The sequence below is a fragment of the Dermacentor variabilis genome, chromosome 3, assembly GCF_050947875.1.
Source record: "Dermacentor variabilis isolate Ectoservices chromosome 3, ASM5094787v1, whole genome shotgun sequence".
Taxonomy (NCBI): domain Eukaryota; kingdom Metazoa; phylum Arthropoda; class Arachnida; order Ixodida; family Ixodidae; genus Dermacentor; species Dermacentor variabilis.
The window spans coordinates 229,749,907-229,767,441 of NC_134570.1; the positions used below are offsets into that span (position 1 = coordinate 229,749,907).

The 17,535-nt window shown below is 46.5% G+C and overlaps 1 protein-coding gene across 5 annotated transcripts in view; it reads left to right on the top strand.

Moving 5' to 3' along the window:
• Ube4B (Ubiquitination factor E4B) overlaps positions 1-17,535 on the top strand; it is a 547,587-nt gene that overhangs the window by 127,264 nt on the left and 402,788 nt on the right. For all 5 annotated transcript variants that reach the window (XM_075686926.1, XM_075686927.1, XM_075686925.1 and 2 more), the window contains one exon: positions 12,937-13,019. In XM_075686926.1, the coding sequence (XP_075543041.1) occupies positions 12,937-13,019 (83 nt within the window). The remainder of the gene's footprint in view (positions 1-12,936; positions 13,020-17,535) is intronic.

Consider the following 17,535-nt stretch of genomic DNA (forward strand, 5'->3'; position numbering starts at 1 on the left):
GCAAAAGTCCGTGCTCCGGGGGCAGTTGTTGAAGACGGCGGCTTGCTCGATGGTCCGGGACTACGTTGGTGTTGTCTTTGCGTTCTGGGCTTGAATCACAGCTTGTCGGGGGCGTCCGGTACATGAACGAAAACCACTTCCACCAGATGTCATGTGGTGGTGACGTTAAGAACACAGTAGCAATGCTGTGAAAGACAAAACTAACTTTTATTGGGTGAACCTGTGCCCACAATATAGGCTACACTTATAGCACAACGATAGCGGCGAACACGGTCGGCGATCGTCGAAAATCTGATCAGCGGGTCAAGCGCGTCGGCTTTTGTACAGCAGTCATCGAATGTTCCAGACTAATTATTGGGACCCGCATGCCTTCTACAAGGTTTTACACCATTCGCGTCAAGCGATGAAATCAGATAACACAAGGTTCGGCGACAACAGACAGCGGATAGAAGCATCGATAACTTTCCAGAAACTTCGGATACATGCAGGCGCGTCCCGCGCTGTGCGATAACATTTGTTTAGGCGGCAAAACGTGTCGCCCGATAAAGACAAGTACATGTGTCAATATTGCGTGTCGGCTGCTGAACGCCGTATCATCGACGAGCATGTTGACGACATGCTGGAGCGTGGCATCAGCCAGCCCTCTAGCAGACCCTGGGCATGTCCGGTTGTCCTTGTTAAAAAAAAAATATGGCTTCATTCGGTTCTGCGTCGGCTATCGCCACCTTAACCGAATAACCCGCAAAGATGTCTATCCTCTGCCGCGCATCGACGATGCCTTGGACAGTCTGCAGGGAGCAGAATTCTTTTCCTCGCTGGATCTGCGCTCTTGGTACTGGCAAGTGCCGATGGCAGAGGCCGATGGCAAAAGACAGCCTTTGTAACATCTGACGGGCTATACGAATTTACCGTCATGCCGTTCGGCCTCTGCAACGCGCCTGCCACTTTCAAGCGAATGATGGACACCGTTCTTCGAGGGCTGAAGTGGAAAACGTGCCTCTTTTATTTAGATGACGTTGTGGTTTTTTCCACCGACTTTGCGTCGCACCTCAGCCGCCTTGAGCAAGTTCTTGCGTGCCTCTCCACTGCAGGCCTGCAACTAAATCTGAAGAAATGCCACTTCGGCGCTTGCAGGCTTACTATTCTTGGCCATGTAGTTTCAAAAGACAGTATCCTCCCGGACCCCACAAAACTTACTGCCGTATCCGAGTTTCCTAAACTAACCACCATGAAAGAGCTTCGCAGCTTCATCGGCCTTTGCTCATATTTCCGACGCTTCGTCCGTAACTTTGCCTCTATCATCGCCCCCTTGACGCAGCTTCTCACCGGAAGTTCTGACCTGTCAGCCTGGACCCCGGCGTGCGATGACGCATTCCAAGAATTGCGACGCGTTCTCACCTCTCCTCCTGTACTGCGACACTTCGATCCCTCTGCTCCAACTTAGATTCATACAGACGCTAGTGGAGTCGGGCTCGGCGCTGTTCTCGCACAACGCAAGGATGGCTTCGAAGAGTACGTCATCACGTATGCCAGTCGCACCCTTACCAAAGTCGAGGCAAACTACTCTGTTACTGAGAAGGAATGTCTGGCCATCACTTGGGCAATCGTAAAATTTCGCCCTTATGTGTACGGGCGTCCATTTGACATCATGACCGACCATCATGCCCTATGCTGGTTATCTTTGCTAAAAGATACAGCTGGTCGGCTCGCCTGTTCAGCATTGCGCCTGCAAGAGTACGACATCCGCATTGTTTATCGCTCAGGCTGAAAGCATTCAGATGCAGACGCTCTATCCCGGTCACCCCTGCCCTCTGGTCCTGTCCACTTGTCTATTTCCACTTGCGGTGCCTTCGCCCTCAATATTTCCGACATGCCATCAGAGCAGCGCAAGGACCCATGTGTCTCTTCGCTTATTGCCTTCCTGTCTAGACAATCGCCAGCGCCGATCTCTCGGACGCTCCGTCGTCAAGCCGCGCACTTCATCATTCGGGATAACTTGCTGTACCGTCGCAACTACAATTCTAGCGGCCGCAAGTGGTTGCTTGTTATACGCCGACACCTCCGCTCCGACATCTGCGCCACATTCCACAATGACCCACAATGCGGCCACGCTGGTGTATTAAATACATACTCTCGCCTCCAGCTTCGGTACTACTGGCGCGGTATATACCGTTTCGTTCACCAGTATGTCCGGTCATGCCTCATGTGCCAACGACGCAAGACGCCAACTCAACATGCCTCCGGCCCCTTGCAACCCTTACCATGCCCTGCGTGCGCGTTCGGCTGCGTCGGCATTGACCTATACGATCCATTTCCCAACACTCCAAGCGGCAACCGCTGGGTTATTGTCGCTATCGACCACCTCACGCGGTACGCTGAAACTTCAGCCCTTGCATCTGCCACAGCAAAAGACGTCGCCAGTTTTATCCTTCAACATCTGATTTTACGCCATGGAGCATCTCGAGAGTTACTGAGCGACCGCGGTCACGTATTCCTCTCCGATGTTATTTCACCATTGCTCAAGGAGTGTCGCATCATTCACCGCACTACCACGGCATATCATCCTCAAACTAATGGGATGACAGAACGTTTCAACCGCACCCTTGGCGACATGTTGGCCATGTATATTTCATCTGACCACTCAAATTGTGATCGCATTCTCCCTTTCGTCACCTACGCTTACAATACCACCACGCAAAGGACCACCAGATTCTCCCCTTTTTTTCTCCTTTGCGGACATGAACCTTCATGTACTATGGACACGATTTTACCTTACCGGCCGGATGCTTCGGAGTGGACGACTGTTTCTAGAGCGGCTGCTTACGCCGAAGAATGTCGCCAGCTCGCTCGTTCGTTCACATCCCAGGACCAGTGGCGCCAAAAGAATCGCCACGATCCATCCACTACGGCTACGCGCTTTGCTCCAAGTTCGCTGGTCTGGTTGTGGGTGCCCTCTACCCCTCCAGGCCTTTCCTCCAAGCTGCTCTCCAAGTACCACGGTCCTTATCGGGTACTGCAACAAACATCCGCGGTCAACTACCTCATCGAGCCAATGGAAGCGCCTTCCGACCAGCGTCGTTGCGGCCAGGAAATTGTCCACGTCTCACGGCTCAAGCAGTGCCATGACCCCCCTGCGTTTTCCGGCCCTTAGGTCGCCAGGATGGCTACTCTTTCGGTGGGGAGTGATTAGAGAGTTTTAGAATAGGGGCCCCAAACGTTTTGGGGCCCCAAAGAAATAGCGTCGAAGCCACTGCGCATGCGCAAGACGCAAACTCCGTTTGGGTTTTGCGTTGGGAACGCTATTTCACCGATTTAGCGAGAGCCCAAATAGCGGCCCCAAAAGCTTTGCGTCGGCAAACATGGCGGCACCCATCGAAGCGACGGCTCTAACCAAGCACAAAACTGGGTTCGATTCGCGGTAACGCGTGAAGTTCGCAAGCTAGGAGAAGTGAGTGCGGTTATCGCTTTCTCTCAACTAGCGTGTGTTATGAAGATTGACTCATTAGACGCCGCTGATTTTGAATTCGATTGTGGATTTTATGGCTCGTAGGCCTAACACGGCTAAGCTTGGCTGGTGAAGGCTAGTAAGGTTGGTTTGCTCAAAACTAAACGCAACTAATTGTTTGCTGCTTACAGAGAATAACCTCTAAATTGTACTTAAACGCGAATACACGCAATTAAAAATTATTATTCCTATCATAAAATGGTATATTTTATTTAATTATATCTAATAGTTTTTCTTTGACGCCGTAGTGGCGCTGCAAGCGCAAGACGCTATCCGCAAACGTCACACCCTATTCTAAAACTCTTCACTCCTGCGTGCCCCAACGCTAACGCCCGCAAAGCTCTTTGGGGCCCCAAATTATTGGGGCCCCTATTCTAAAACTCCCTATTGTACTGAAGGCACTGGGCAGTGGGCATGGTGCTTGTGAAAGACAAGACGGCGAGAATTGCTGGCTTCCCCATTTCGCCATAGTACCGACCTGTGCAAGCCTACCGCTGCAAACGTAGAACTAGTTCTGCTGGGCAAACACCCCCGCTGGAGTATTTATATTCTTTGTTCGCAAATACTACCATATGTACTTGCCCTTCCTGTTATAATACCATCAGGGATTGACAGTATGTGAAATAAATAAATTATGCCAACATCCTTATGCTATCTTTAAAAATAATGATACAGTTCAACCCAGTTATATCAAACTAAAAAAAAAAAAAAAAACGCCCATCAGTTCGTTATAGGGCATAATGCCATATAAGCCTGCTAAAGACTTGGCCGTCATATCATTTATAAAATCACTTTATTGATGAAACTAGCTTAGTTTTGCATGAAACAGTCCCGTATTTTCTTCTACTTGGGCAATTTCGCTGCCTGTGACACGCCTGTGATAGCGTTGCCCGCACAGGGACAACGCTATCAGGAAAAGCGCCGGCAGCAAGGAGGGAATGCTTCATCTGCCTCTTGCTCCAACGGGTCACCGAAACTCGCAATTACGCAACCTCCAATACTAAACCTGCGGGAAGACAGCTGACATGGTGCCAAGCAGTCTCAGCACACCCGCACTTTGCACACGCGGCAGATTACCTCTAAAGCAGGGTACACAGCTATGTATGTGCTCGGCTGTGCTTACAGCCATGTGCAGCCACGGCCGAGACGCGTCAACTTACCCCCCATTCCCCCCCCCCCCTCGCACGAACACTTTGATGGCACGGAAAGGCATCACTTGTGAAGGCACCATCTTTCTTGTTTCATCCCCGCACACTTTCACTCGCATCCAAAGCACACGGTGTGTGGGCTGCGATAAAATCTTATCACACTTGGACTTTATACGGAAAGCGATGTGGCTCCACTTTGGCGGCCGCCCTTGCGGCGCGATTTGAGAGGTGAGTTTGCAAGCACCCGTTTGTAACTCAATCACTTGACCATCTGCATCCGCGGAAGTTTCCCATTTATTTTCTTGGCATTCCTTTGTGGCGGCAGTGAAATTTTATGATATTGAAACCACATACAGACATACTTCATTATGTTGAGGTTATGAAAAGTTCAATACCTTGTTATACCGAAAATTTTTTTATATTGAATTTTGTTATATCAAGGTTCTGACAGGTTGTTGATAAGATTGTGACAGTTTTTTGCTAGCTAGGACATGTTTTTAAGTTACAAACATGCACTGACATTCATTCAGAGCGGTTTGACTTTCGTTGCGGTGATTTAAGCCCCAGGTTTTAGGACAGTGACATGCTAGGAGTCAGAGTGCTTGTACTGTGACCAGTGTGGCGCATGCCATCAGTAAATATTCGAGAGAATTGGGTGAAATTGCACCTCACCGGAGGCCTGGGGTGTGGCTGCGAATCTGGAGCAGTTTCCTTTGGTCTGCCAGAGAAAGCGCGGGCTGATTCGGTAGATAATTCGATGGAACTGTGGAGCGTATACCAGCATATCTGAAGCTGCATCTGCTTACACATTTTATCTAACCTGTGGGTGCAGCATCCATTCTTGCACACATGTTACCTGCTGATTGAATTACTAAAAAAACAAAAACAAAAAAAACACACATTAATGCAATCCGGCCTGTTGCCCACATCCAACTGCGTTAGCGATAATAGGAGGCTTCTATGTACTGTGTCCTCTTGCGCACTCACGCTGACGTGATCCTTTATTCATTTATTTTCTAATGGGTCCTTCGTCTTCATGACGATGATGCAAGTGTAAGCGGTATTTGCCATAATGATTCGCAAGTACCGAGCTTTGGGTTTAATTCATTTCTTTGTATAACGTTACTGTGTGAGCAATGTGCTCGCTACTTCAATGTTGGTGTATCGTGTGGCATTTCATTGTTTTTTTACTTGTGTACTTCTCTGCAGCCTTGACAAATAGGCAATACTGTATGCTGTTTTGCATATGAAATGCAAGAATTGTATTTAGTGAGGTGTGAAAATGTGATATCCCACAAGATGTTATTTATAGCGAAGCAAATTTGTGTTTGCACATGACTATGATATGTATTCTGGCAGCAAAAAAAAATTCCATATACGCTTGCCAACTGATTTTTCCAATTCCTTGCTTTGTGGACTTGCACCATCGGTAGCTAAACTTTTGGATGCCACACAGTGTGCCTCTCAAGTGTTTTTGACCTGATGCCGCAAGCATGGCGGTTGTGAACAAGGTTGTGAACTCTGAGCACTAAACCTTAGCGGTGGAAACCTTAGCCATGGCAGGAGATCTCATTGGACCTAATGCATGAGATCACATGTGGAGTTAAGGGTTGCATACTGGAATGTGCAAATTGTTAATGTTTTGGCCAACACTGTTACAAAGATCTCGTGCAGCGCAAGATACCTCTTTTTCTATCGAAACATTGTGGAATGTTGTTGCTGGTTCTCTAGAAAAAAGAACCATTGTTTAATGAGATTGCATGCATGACACAAATAGTGTTGTGCATTCTAGGATGCACACAAGCACTGGTGGTTACACTGGAATCAATGACGAGTCATGTATAAATAGCCAATGCTCTTTACTCTTATACCAGACTCTTATACCTCAAAATAAACTAAGTTGTGAGTCTGTGCCAGTGTCGTGTTCGTCTTTTCCTTTGACCTTGTCTGTTTTGCGCTGTTAATTTCTGAAACATGAATAACCACCAACTCGCCCAAGTTTCTCTTCTAGTACACTTATACCAGATTTCGACGATTGCCAGCTGGGCTTGCCACTGGCGATGTGCTTTGAGTGTCACATGGTTTTCTAGGCAAAAGTTTACCCAATATATATAGTTATTTTTTGCTTTTCACAGTTTTGCTACTCTTTGTTTGCTGCCACTGCAGCATGAGAAAAAAAGCCTCTCTTTGTCCATGAATGACTGTACTCAGCCAGAGTAACTTTAAGCTGTACATGTTTTGAACAGCTTGTCTGGGACCATAGGTGGCAAGCCAATGTGCTGATCCTGTGTGATTGCACAATTTCATATTAGCGACATGTGCTCTATCTGTGTCTACCACCTGTCATCACAAATGCTTACCAATAAATCCAAAGCCAGTCTTGCAGCTGGTTGCTCGTAGAAATGTAGAACTACACCCTGGATTTGGGTTTGGCTCCCACCAGCACCAAGTTGTTGTTTTTTCATCTACTTTCGTTTTCCTAGTCATTTCTACATGTCAATTAAAAAACAACAGAATAATTCCCCTTATGGTTTCCTTGGCTTCGTATTGTTGTGACTAAAGAAAAGCCTGGCCCCCTTGATTCTTCTCATTTATCAGTGCATGAGTAGAGTGCTTTCTCGTCACTGTGCAACACTTGGCAGGTTTTTCTGGCATTATTACGGTGAGGTTTTGACCGACTCGAACCGATAGCCTGTCAAGTGGTGGAGTTTTACAGAGATCATGATAGAAATTACATGAGCATGCCTTTATTTGCCGAAGAACTTTATAGCTCTTGTTTTTATTTTGCTCAAAGTCAGTTGAAAAGCTCTAATTCTTGTCATCTCGTGATGCATAAATGCTTGCATCTTCCTTGGCAGTGCTGTGCAAAGATGCAAGTGTTCACTTGAACAGATATTTCCAGTGGTCGCCAGCATGGGAGCTGCTAGCATGTTATCCAGAATGAAGACCACATTCTGCACAAGCTGTTGCATTATATTGGAATGCTTTGTCGTAACTTTTGCAGTCCACACATGTGTTGCATTAAATAAAAAGTTTCATTTTGATTGGATGCAGCTTTGGTTTTGTACCAACAATCAGTGTGCGGTCCTATTTAACTTGTATGTTCCCAGATATGATAGTTTGATGCCATTGAGGGTGAGCAGAGGTTCTTGAAACACTTGAAAAACCATTGAAAATCAATAATGCATTTTCAGGGCATTGCAAGTTCTGGCGTTCTTCCCTCCTTAAAAAGCCTTGTATTCTTTAGTAGGCTAATACAAAATAAGTTATGAGAGCCATGGTAGGTGAGCATGGTTGCGGCAAACCCTGTGACGAAGCAGTGCTTCTGAAATTCAAAGATTGCATGCAAGTAGTACTCTTGCGAAACTGAAAACTGTGCATGATGTGTGCCCGAAGCGCCATTTTGTTCACGCCCTTTGTTGTACGGCTAAACTGTTGTAGTGTCAGTCCTTGGTGCACCGATAAAGCGGCTCATGACATGAAAGTAGTGCTTATATTAACAGGGAATTTAAAAATGCAATATACATGTGACACATGCGCCGGTATTCTTGAAAATTGTTTGAAAGGGCCTTGAAAATCTATTAATTTTTGTCTTCGAAAGTGGTATGAATCCTGCCATTGATTTGTGCTTGTCAGGACTAAGAGGCAGGCCCTAATTATCTGATTTTCAGAAATATTGAGGCTCACAGTAATCAGGTTTTACAGCATTTGGCAACTGTTGTTCATATACCTTTGTGCATTTCATTGCAAAATATTAATTTATACCAGAGCGCGTCATCAGAGCTGGAAGCAAGTGACACGTTCAGAAGGAACTGCAACCTCTGAATGCAGCCCGAAAACAAGGCTATTCCATTCACTTATTGCCTGAAATTCAAGTGAATAGTCTACCGGTTAGTGATTTCACACTGAGCAGTAGGAACTTGCTTTGCACTGAAATAGGTCCTATATTGCTGCTTTAAAGATTTTAAAATGCTGGAAAAAAAAAAGCAAAGCATTGGATTCTAACGCAGTGTTTGGAAATTTAACAAAGGGATGTTTCTGCCATACTTGTTTAAGGATTTTAAGAAGTTGTTGCACGGTTCGTGCGGATCCTTGAAACCCTTGAAAACCATTGAATTTGAAAAGATCGTTTTCAAGGCCTTATAAGTCTTGGAATTTTCGGAGATCCTTGAAAATCCTTGAATTTCCTCAATTTTTATTTTTAATAAGCTTCCAGTGATTGCATTCGAGAAAATTTCAACCCTCCTGAATTACCGCTGTGATCTTGTTTAAAAAAGAAACGGAAATTCTCAGGCATTTTGAATTGTCTGGTAAAACTCGGGGAATTCGTGCTTCAATCGGGAACATTGGCTGTCATTTTATTGAAAAGGAACGAAAGTCGCCCTACTGCTGGCTCGAGTAAAAGAGAAAACTCATAACGGATTGTCTTGGACGCCGTGTCGTTGGCTGGAGGAGTTGCCTGTGTACAGCCAACAATCGATTTTCCGGACGCCCGATTTTTGTGAAACGCCCGATAGCGCGGGCGGCTTTGCGGCTCCACTCAATGTATAACTGTAATTTCAGACGCAAGAACCCTTCGCTGTCCGATTTTCCAGAGTTTTTGCCGCTGCCGCAGGTCCCAAATGGCATTAATCAAAGCCATAACCGCAGTTTTGATTATCTCGCACGCTGATCCGTTGGCAGCCGTAGCTGTGGCCACACTAGGCTTCGCTGCTTCGACGTCCGCTATTAAGGTTCTCGCCGTTCGGTGCCGTGGTTTCCATTGAAAGAATTCACCGCTGTCAGTAATCGCACCAACTCCGCCTCCGTAATCCTCGCGTATGGCTTCGAAGCTTAGAAAGCATGACGCGTTGCATAATGCTGGTTCCCGAAAGGCAGCTGCGCCACAGCACATCGATGTTACGCCGTGAAGCGTACGTAAAGTATTGCGGTGAAGCTTAACAAGCGTGGGAAGGGGCAATTGTCACGGGGCACAGTAAGTATTCCATAATACACGCGTGCACCCTCCTTGAAAAGGAGGGTGCACGCATGTATAATTATGGCCCTGTGTGTGCTCCTTGAAAATCCTCACACAAGACCTTGAAAGTCCTTAAAAACCCTTGAATTTTTGTCATATACACCAGCATGAACCCTGTGTTGGTACACTCTGTGGGGATGCGCGACTCTCGCGCGTCCCCAGATATCTTGTTTTTCCCCATCTCCTACAATCCCGCTTCGCCGCGTGGCCTGCGTGACGCCCGCGGCGGTCGATGTGGTTGAAGCGCAGCGCGAGAGATGGCGCGAGTGTTGCGTTGCTAACGCCGCCTCACGGCAGGGTTACTTGGGGGCGCAGGGGAGAACGGGCTGGCTCTTTCCCGGCGGGTCGGCAAACAGCATGGACGTCCCGCGCGCCGCCGACCCATGCTTCTGCGAGACTGCCTCGCGTGGCCGCCTTGGAACGCGCCACCGTCCGCGTGACCGTACACGCGAACGACCAGGCGTTGGGATCCAGCATGGGGCGAACATATTCGCTCGCTATCAGGTCGCGGTAAGTCGGACTTATAGATTTCTCGCGCGCCCATCGGCATGTTTTGTGGATAGCAACTCGGCTAGCAGGCATTGATCTATGAAAGGTGCAATAAATGCCCTTGTGGTTGTTTGCACTACTGTGTTGTCATTTCTTTGTCCCAAGAGTATGGGTGAGAGAGATCCCACATCTCTTCGGTTCAAACAAAGGTCTCAAACGAAGCAAAACTGTTAAAACTATCGTCCAATGCCCCAAGAGCCCCACGTTGGGCGCCAGATGTGGGGTCTCTCACACCCGTGCTCTTGGGACAAAGGAACGACAACACAGTAGTGCAAACAATCAAAAGGGCATTTATTGCACCTTTCATAGATCAATGCCTGCTAGCCGAGTTGCTATCCACAAAACATGCCGATGGGCGCGCGACAAATCTAGAAGTCCGACTTAACGCGACCGCATAGCGAGCGAATATGTTCGCCCCATGCTGGATCCCAACGCCTGGTCGTTCGCATGTACGGTCACGCCAACGGTGGCGCATTCCAAGGCGTCCATGCAAGACAGTCTCGCAGAAGCATGGGTCGGCGCATGCGCAGGTCGGCACGTCCGTCCCGCTTGCTTCCCGAACCCAAAAGAGAAAGCTCCTTGTCTCTCGGCGCCCGAGTAACCCCGCCGCGGCGCGACACTCGCGCCATCTCTCGCACCGTGCTTGTACCACTCCGACCACCGCGGGCACCAGGCCACGCGAGCTGTGCGGGAAAACAGCATATCAGGGGATGCGTGAGAGTCGCGCATCCCCACAACTCTTAAGGAAAATTTTGTGCCTTCTCCCCTAACTTCTCCAATTTCATTGACCTGCATTTGCTGCAAGATGCTCGAACTTATAATAGTTTCTCATATTTATAATCACCTAGAGTCCAATAATTTCTTTATTCACCATCAACATGGTTTCAGGAAAGGATTATCATGTGAGACACAGTTACTCGAATTCACGACTGACCTGCATCTTAACATGAACAATAACCAGCAGACTGATTGCATTTTCCTTGACTTTTCCAAAGCATTTGATCGTGTAGCTCATTGTCGCCTTATTGCAAAATTAACTGCTCTTCGAATTGACTCCTTCACTCTAACACGGCTTCGTAATTTTCTTTCGAATCGTCAACAGTTCACAGTAGTTAATAATATCGCTTCGTCTCCTACTTACATTACTTCTGGTGTGCCTCAGGGCAGCGTTTTGGGCCCTTTACTCTTCCTAATTTACATAAATGATTTGCCACTTAATGTTTCTTCTCGCTTACATATTTTCACTGACAACTGCATTATTTACGGATCAATTAACAGTACTGATGACCACCTGGCCCTTCAATATGACCTTAGCCTAATTTATAATTGGTGTAACACCTGGTTAATGGCTTTAAATGTATCAAAATGTCAGGTAATTTCTTTTAGTCGTAAGCGTGACAACTCACATTTTTTATACAAAGTCAATAATAAAGAATTGTTACATACAGTATCACATAAATATTTGGGTGTTCACCTAACCAAAAACCTCTCCTGGACAGACCACATTGCAGCCGTTTGCGCAAAAGCTTCAAGGACATTAGGTTACCTACGTCGTAATCTGGGTAATTCACCTTCCAACATTCGCAAATTGGCTTATCAGACATTTGTTCGTCCACAGCTCGAGTATGCATCATCCGTTTGGTCCCCGCATCCTACATACTTAATCGACATGCTTGAATCAGTCCAAAACCGAGCTGCCCGTTTCATTACACGTAATTATAGCCATCGCTTCAGCGTAACGCAAATGAAACTTGATCATTCCATACAGCCTTTAGTTCTTCGCCGTAATATTGCTCTGTTATCCTTGTTCCACAAATATGTTTACAATGCCACACAATCCACACTACATATCCAGATCGCCTCGAACACGTCTCGCCGATTAAATAACCACTTCAGTTTTGCGCGCATGTACGGTACGACGCATGCTTTTAACTTTTCCACGCTCCCTACGGCCATTCGCTTGTGGAACAATCTGCCTGATCACATTGTTTCCGAGTCGGATAAAAAAAAATTTCGTCATCTCCTACACGAGTATTTTTCATAATAGCACTTACAAATCACTTTATCTTGTTTCTTACACTTGGCAATGTGCTTTGAACTTCTTGTGATTTTTTTTATTGATGCATTGCTATCTCGCTCCTATGAATTGCCATTTTATGCTGCGTCACATGTTCACTTGTATGCCCTGTATATATTATGGCTTTTTGCGTCTGTTTCCCTAAATATCCCTTCAAGAATTGTACTCCCTGATATGGTTCATTTTTCATGTATTTTACTTTATAGTATTAGTACCTTACGTTGAGTTTTGCTCGTGTTATTTCCTTAAGTGTACCTTTGTGGCCTTTCATTACTTCAGTTGTTCCTTTTACATGTTTTTGGTAGTAATGTTGATGAGCCCTGCATTGAGGCATATCTTTTGTATTACACTTCAGAAGGCTGTTTACTCTTTCTTTTCCCCCTTGATTTTGTACCCCCCTTACACAATGCCCCCATAGGGCCTGTAAGGTATTATAAATAAATAAATAAACAGTAATCATTTGGTGGCACGAATTTCCCTTCTTTATCGCTGAAGTGCCAGTACTTTTAGCTCGTGGAGGTCATGTGCGTATTAGCGTGACATAGCAGTTCTGGCTGGAAAATGATTGATATTATTGTTGGGGAACAAGATGAGTCCCAAACGGTGTAAAAAGAGTGTAATGTGTACATTGTGCATGCAGGCCCCCTCCGCATTGCAGGAGGTACGGACACAAACAGTGCGGCAGGCCGTGCTGCTTTTGCAAGGCATTCTGGCTGGACCCAGGTGAGGTCAAGGCATTTCAACATAATCAGAAAAATTATCTCCATCTTTTCTAGATTCTAATATAATTTAATTATGAGTACGGCTGCAACTTTCAAAGCTATGTAATATAATGCATGCCATTAGTATACTGCTGTCAAACTCTGCTGCAACAAAGTGTTTTCGATTCCCTGTCGGGATCTGATAGCCTATAATGTATCAAAATTTTATCCACAACAAATGCTTGATCACTCTTACCGTTCAATGAAATTTCCCTAGGTATACGAGGTGTGACACAAAAGAAACAAGACTGGTCCAATAACTTATTGTATTTACTCAGTCAGTTCTCTTTGACATTATCACCTTCAAAGTAGTCCCCTTCAGCATTCACGCACTTCTGCATTCGGGGCTGCCATTGCTGGTAATAGTTCTAGAACAAGGTTTTTGGAAGGCCCTTCAGGAGATTCTCCGTTTTTGCCTGAACCTCTTCAACCGAGATAAAATCGGTTACCTTTAAGCAATATTTAACTTTAGGAAGTAAAACAAAGTCGCATGGAGCCAAATCATGTGAATAAGGAGGGTGCCCCATAACAGTAATGTTTTTGCTGGTCAGAAACTGCTTGACAGATAGGGCCGTGTGAGCGGGTGCATTGTCCTGGTGCAACAGCTATCCATCACTCCACAACTCTGACTTCTTTTTCATAATTTTACACGAAGTCTTTTTAGTACTTCAATGTAGTAGTGTTGATTAACAGTCTGACTACTGGGAACCCACTCAATCATTACAATTTCATTAATGTCGAAGAAGACAATTAACATTGCCTTGAATTTTGATTTTGAAATGCGTGATTTTTTGGGTCTTGGGGATCCTGGAGACTTCCACTGCGTTGACTGGCGCTTACTTTCTGGGTCATAGGTAAAAATACATGTCTCATCACATGTTACAACAGATTCCAACAAATTTGGCTCGTTTGCAATGCGTTCTAACATGTCCGCGCACACGTCGTTACGGGGCTGTTTTTGGTCAACGGACGGAACTTTTGGAACAACCTTTCCGCAAATCTTCGTCATGTGTAATTCGTCTATTAACATGCGTCGAAGAGCTTCCCTATCCAAGTGAACCAACTCCGCCACTGCCTGAACAGTTAATCTTCGGTTACCACTGATCACATCACGAACTTTGGCAATGTTTTGGTCTGTAGTCGCTGACCTTGGGCGCCCAGCACGTTCATCATCTTCCACTGTCCCTTCCCCCTCAGCAGGCAGGACTTAGTTTCCTATTTTAATTATTTTACTTTTATTAATTTTTATTGCCCAACACAACCTTTATGTCCCTATGTCCCTTCCCCCTGAAAACCGCTTATGCCATTCAAACACACGTGCACGAGACAAGGTTACATCTCCATAAGCCTCGGTTATTATTTGAAATGTTTCCGTGTCTGATTTCATAAGTATCACAAGAAACTTGATGTTGATTCGCTGTTCGGTTTTTACATCAGACATTTTTCCGGCAGAATGCAGTTGCACATGTTCACTCAATGACGCAGCACTCCCAACTGGCGTGATCGGTTCCATCGAAACTGGAGGCATGAATAGAGGACGTGTGTGGTTTTACATCAGCAAAACAGTTGTTGCCAACTCCACTCTTTTTTCAAGCTACACATTTAGTCTCGTTTCGTTTGTGTCACACCTCGTAGGTCACACAATCTAATGCACTTTGGTGTCTGGTTACTCTCAGGAATGCCAGCCATTGCGGGTTCGGGCTTAGTGAATGTCAGTCGTCGCCTCACATTATCTAGTGTGCTACTGGACGTGCACTCAGCCTGCAAAGCAAGCACCGAGCACTATGGTGCAAGAAACGGTGCTATTGCCCTCACTTGACAGACAGGTTCATTTGCCTCTGGTGAAATCGAACATGGGAAGCTCCTGCTCCACAAAGGGTACAAATACAGAAAGGGTGCTGCGAACAAACAGAAGGATGGTTCTGTGCCACCTGCCATGGTGGCTGTGGTGTTGCACTGCTAAGCCTGAGGATCCAGGATGGAATGCCTGCCACTGTGGCCACTTTTCGGCGAAGGTGAAATGGGAAAATGCCCATGCATCATGCATTTGACTGCATGCTAATGAACCCTGGTGCTCAAAGTTAATCTGGAGGCCTTCACTATGGCATGCCTCATGATCGAATCATGACTTTAGCATGTAAAACGGCAGAATTAAAAAAAAAAGAATGGCTCTCTCTGGCTATGCAGCATGCTGTCTTGGTGACCAATAGGCCAGGTCGTGAGAGCAATCTTCGTTGGCTGTTTCTGTGTTCATGCATTTTTATTATATAATGAATTGCATTGTTGAGATGTCTTGTCGATCTTGTATATATCAAACCTGAACATAGTAGTGAAACATAGTGAAATATAGTAAAACCTCATTAAACTGTACCCGCTTGAATTGTAGTTTCATTTTAAAAGTAGTAAAGTCGCGTCCCCGACCTAGCGGCCATTGAACATCATGCGTTTTATATCCGCATAAACCGTACCAGCTTATTGTGTACGTATCATTAGCATGTAGTGTTCCACTTTTCATCGTGCAATCATGGTGGTGCATCGTCCCCATCGGGCAGCCCGGCAGAACAACAAGCCTCGGAGATAACAACAATGGCCTCCAAGCGCCCTGTGAGTTTGTGTAGGAAGCCACATCAACATGACCATCATTTGGGCACCGTGCCTGAGAGCATTGTGGTGTCGTGCAATCTAGGACTCGCGTCATGCCGAAGCTTGGATAAAAAACGCCGGGTGCTCAGCATAGAAGAGAAACTGGACATTGTTCATGCTATCGAACGTGGCACGAAGAAGGCGGCACTGGCATGTGACAGGGATCTGCTGTTGACTACGCTGTGTGGCATTTGGAATTAGAAGAAGTTGCTTGGCAGCGCTGCTGCGACCGTGAAAGGATGCTGGCTACGAGGTTCGACTTTTCGTTATCATTGCCTCTGTTGTTGCTGGAGTATCTCCTAATGACAGTAATGAGGACGGCATGGAAAGCGGCACCACGGGTGATTGAGGCCCAACAGTAGCAGAAGGTGCGTGTTACTTCAGCCTCGTGAATGCAATCATCGCGACAAGAACAGCGCCCCACAGTGAAAAAGGCGCCCCGTGACTTTTGCAGTGCTGCCACGCCTGTGCATGGAGAATGTACAATGCCAACTAGGAATCTGCCATGCGAGTGTTTGCCGAGGAGAGAGGGCTGGCTGAAAAGCTGGCTTGCAGCTTCTGTAAGTTTGAGGCCGCTGTCATCGCTGCTAGGCTGCCGCTGCATCAAATAAAAATGACACCTTGGTCGTGCGAAGTAAATAAATACTGCATGTCTTTTTCCCTTTTCGTGACACTTTTTCAGAGTTCCATTTTTGACAGGTAAGCGGGCGCTATCATGCTATTTCGGTTAAGTGGTACTCCCGTTTAGTACATACTTTTTTTTTAGCTGCGGCCAGCTATGGTACAACGAGGTTTTACTGTATTACAGTCGCCGACCGTTTATTCGGACCTCACGGGGACTGTGAAAATGTCCGAATAAACAGGTGTCTGAAAAAACAGATTAAAAAAAAAATCCTTAATTTCCACGCCCTTATTCGGGCGCGGCAGCAGGCGCAGAGAAATCGTGAATGCGCCATTGCACGCTGTTCCGTTTCCGTTTCCGTCTCCGTTTGCGTGCAATCAGATCAGCCTCAATCTCGGAGAGGGTCGTGCGGTCACTGTAGGCGGCTGAAAGCACAGTCACTGCTTGTACAAGCTCCGCGTGCGACGGCAGCGGCGCACATGGTGCGTCATCCTCCGACTCAGAGTCATCATCCGGCGAAGCAGCACAAACCTGACGAATGATCTTGTCGTCGTCAAGTTCTGCGCACGTCAGTACAGCACTGTCAGCATCTGTAAAACTATCAAATGAGACAGTGTCCGGAATCGCAATGCCACCACTGCGCAAGTCTTGTAGAACATTTTCGGCTTCAGTAGGGAGCACATCTGAAGGCGACAGATCTGGGGCTTCCATGGCACTCACTTCATTGGTTATAACAAATCCAGCATGCCGAAAGCAGTTCTGTAGAGTGGCCGGAGCCACCGCCTTCGGGGCATCTGCAAGCATGTTTATAGCCGATAGAAGGCTAACAGCGTACTGCTTGCCAGTGTCGATGCAGACGACCATGCGGTTCAAGAGGCGTGCTCTGTAGAGGACCTTCAAATTTTTTATAATGCCCTGGTCCATGGTCTGGAGGACACTCGTGGTGTTGGGCAGCAGGAATTCCAAGCGGGTGCACTCGAGACCATGGATGTGACCGTGTGCACCGCAGTTATCCACAAAAAGCTGTGCCTTCCAGTTTTGCGACTTGAACTTGCTGTCAAGTTTGCGGACGCAGTCGCTGAAGAGCTGCTGCGTGATCCATGCTTTTTTGTTGGCCTCATACCACACGGGCAGCGACTTCGCTCTTTTGAAGCACCTCGGGCTTTTTGATTTGCTAATCACAAGAAGCGGAAGCTTCTTTGTCGCCGACATG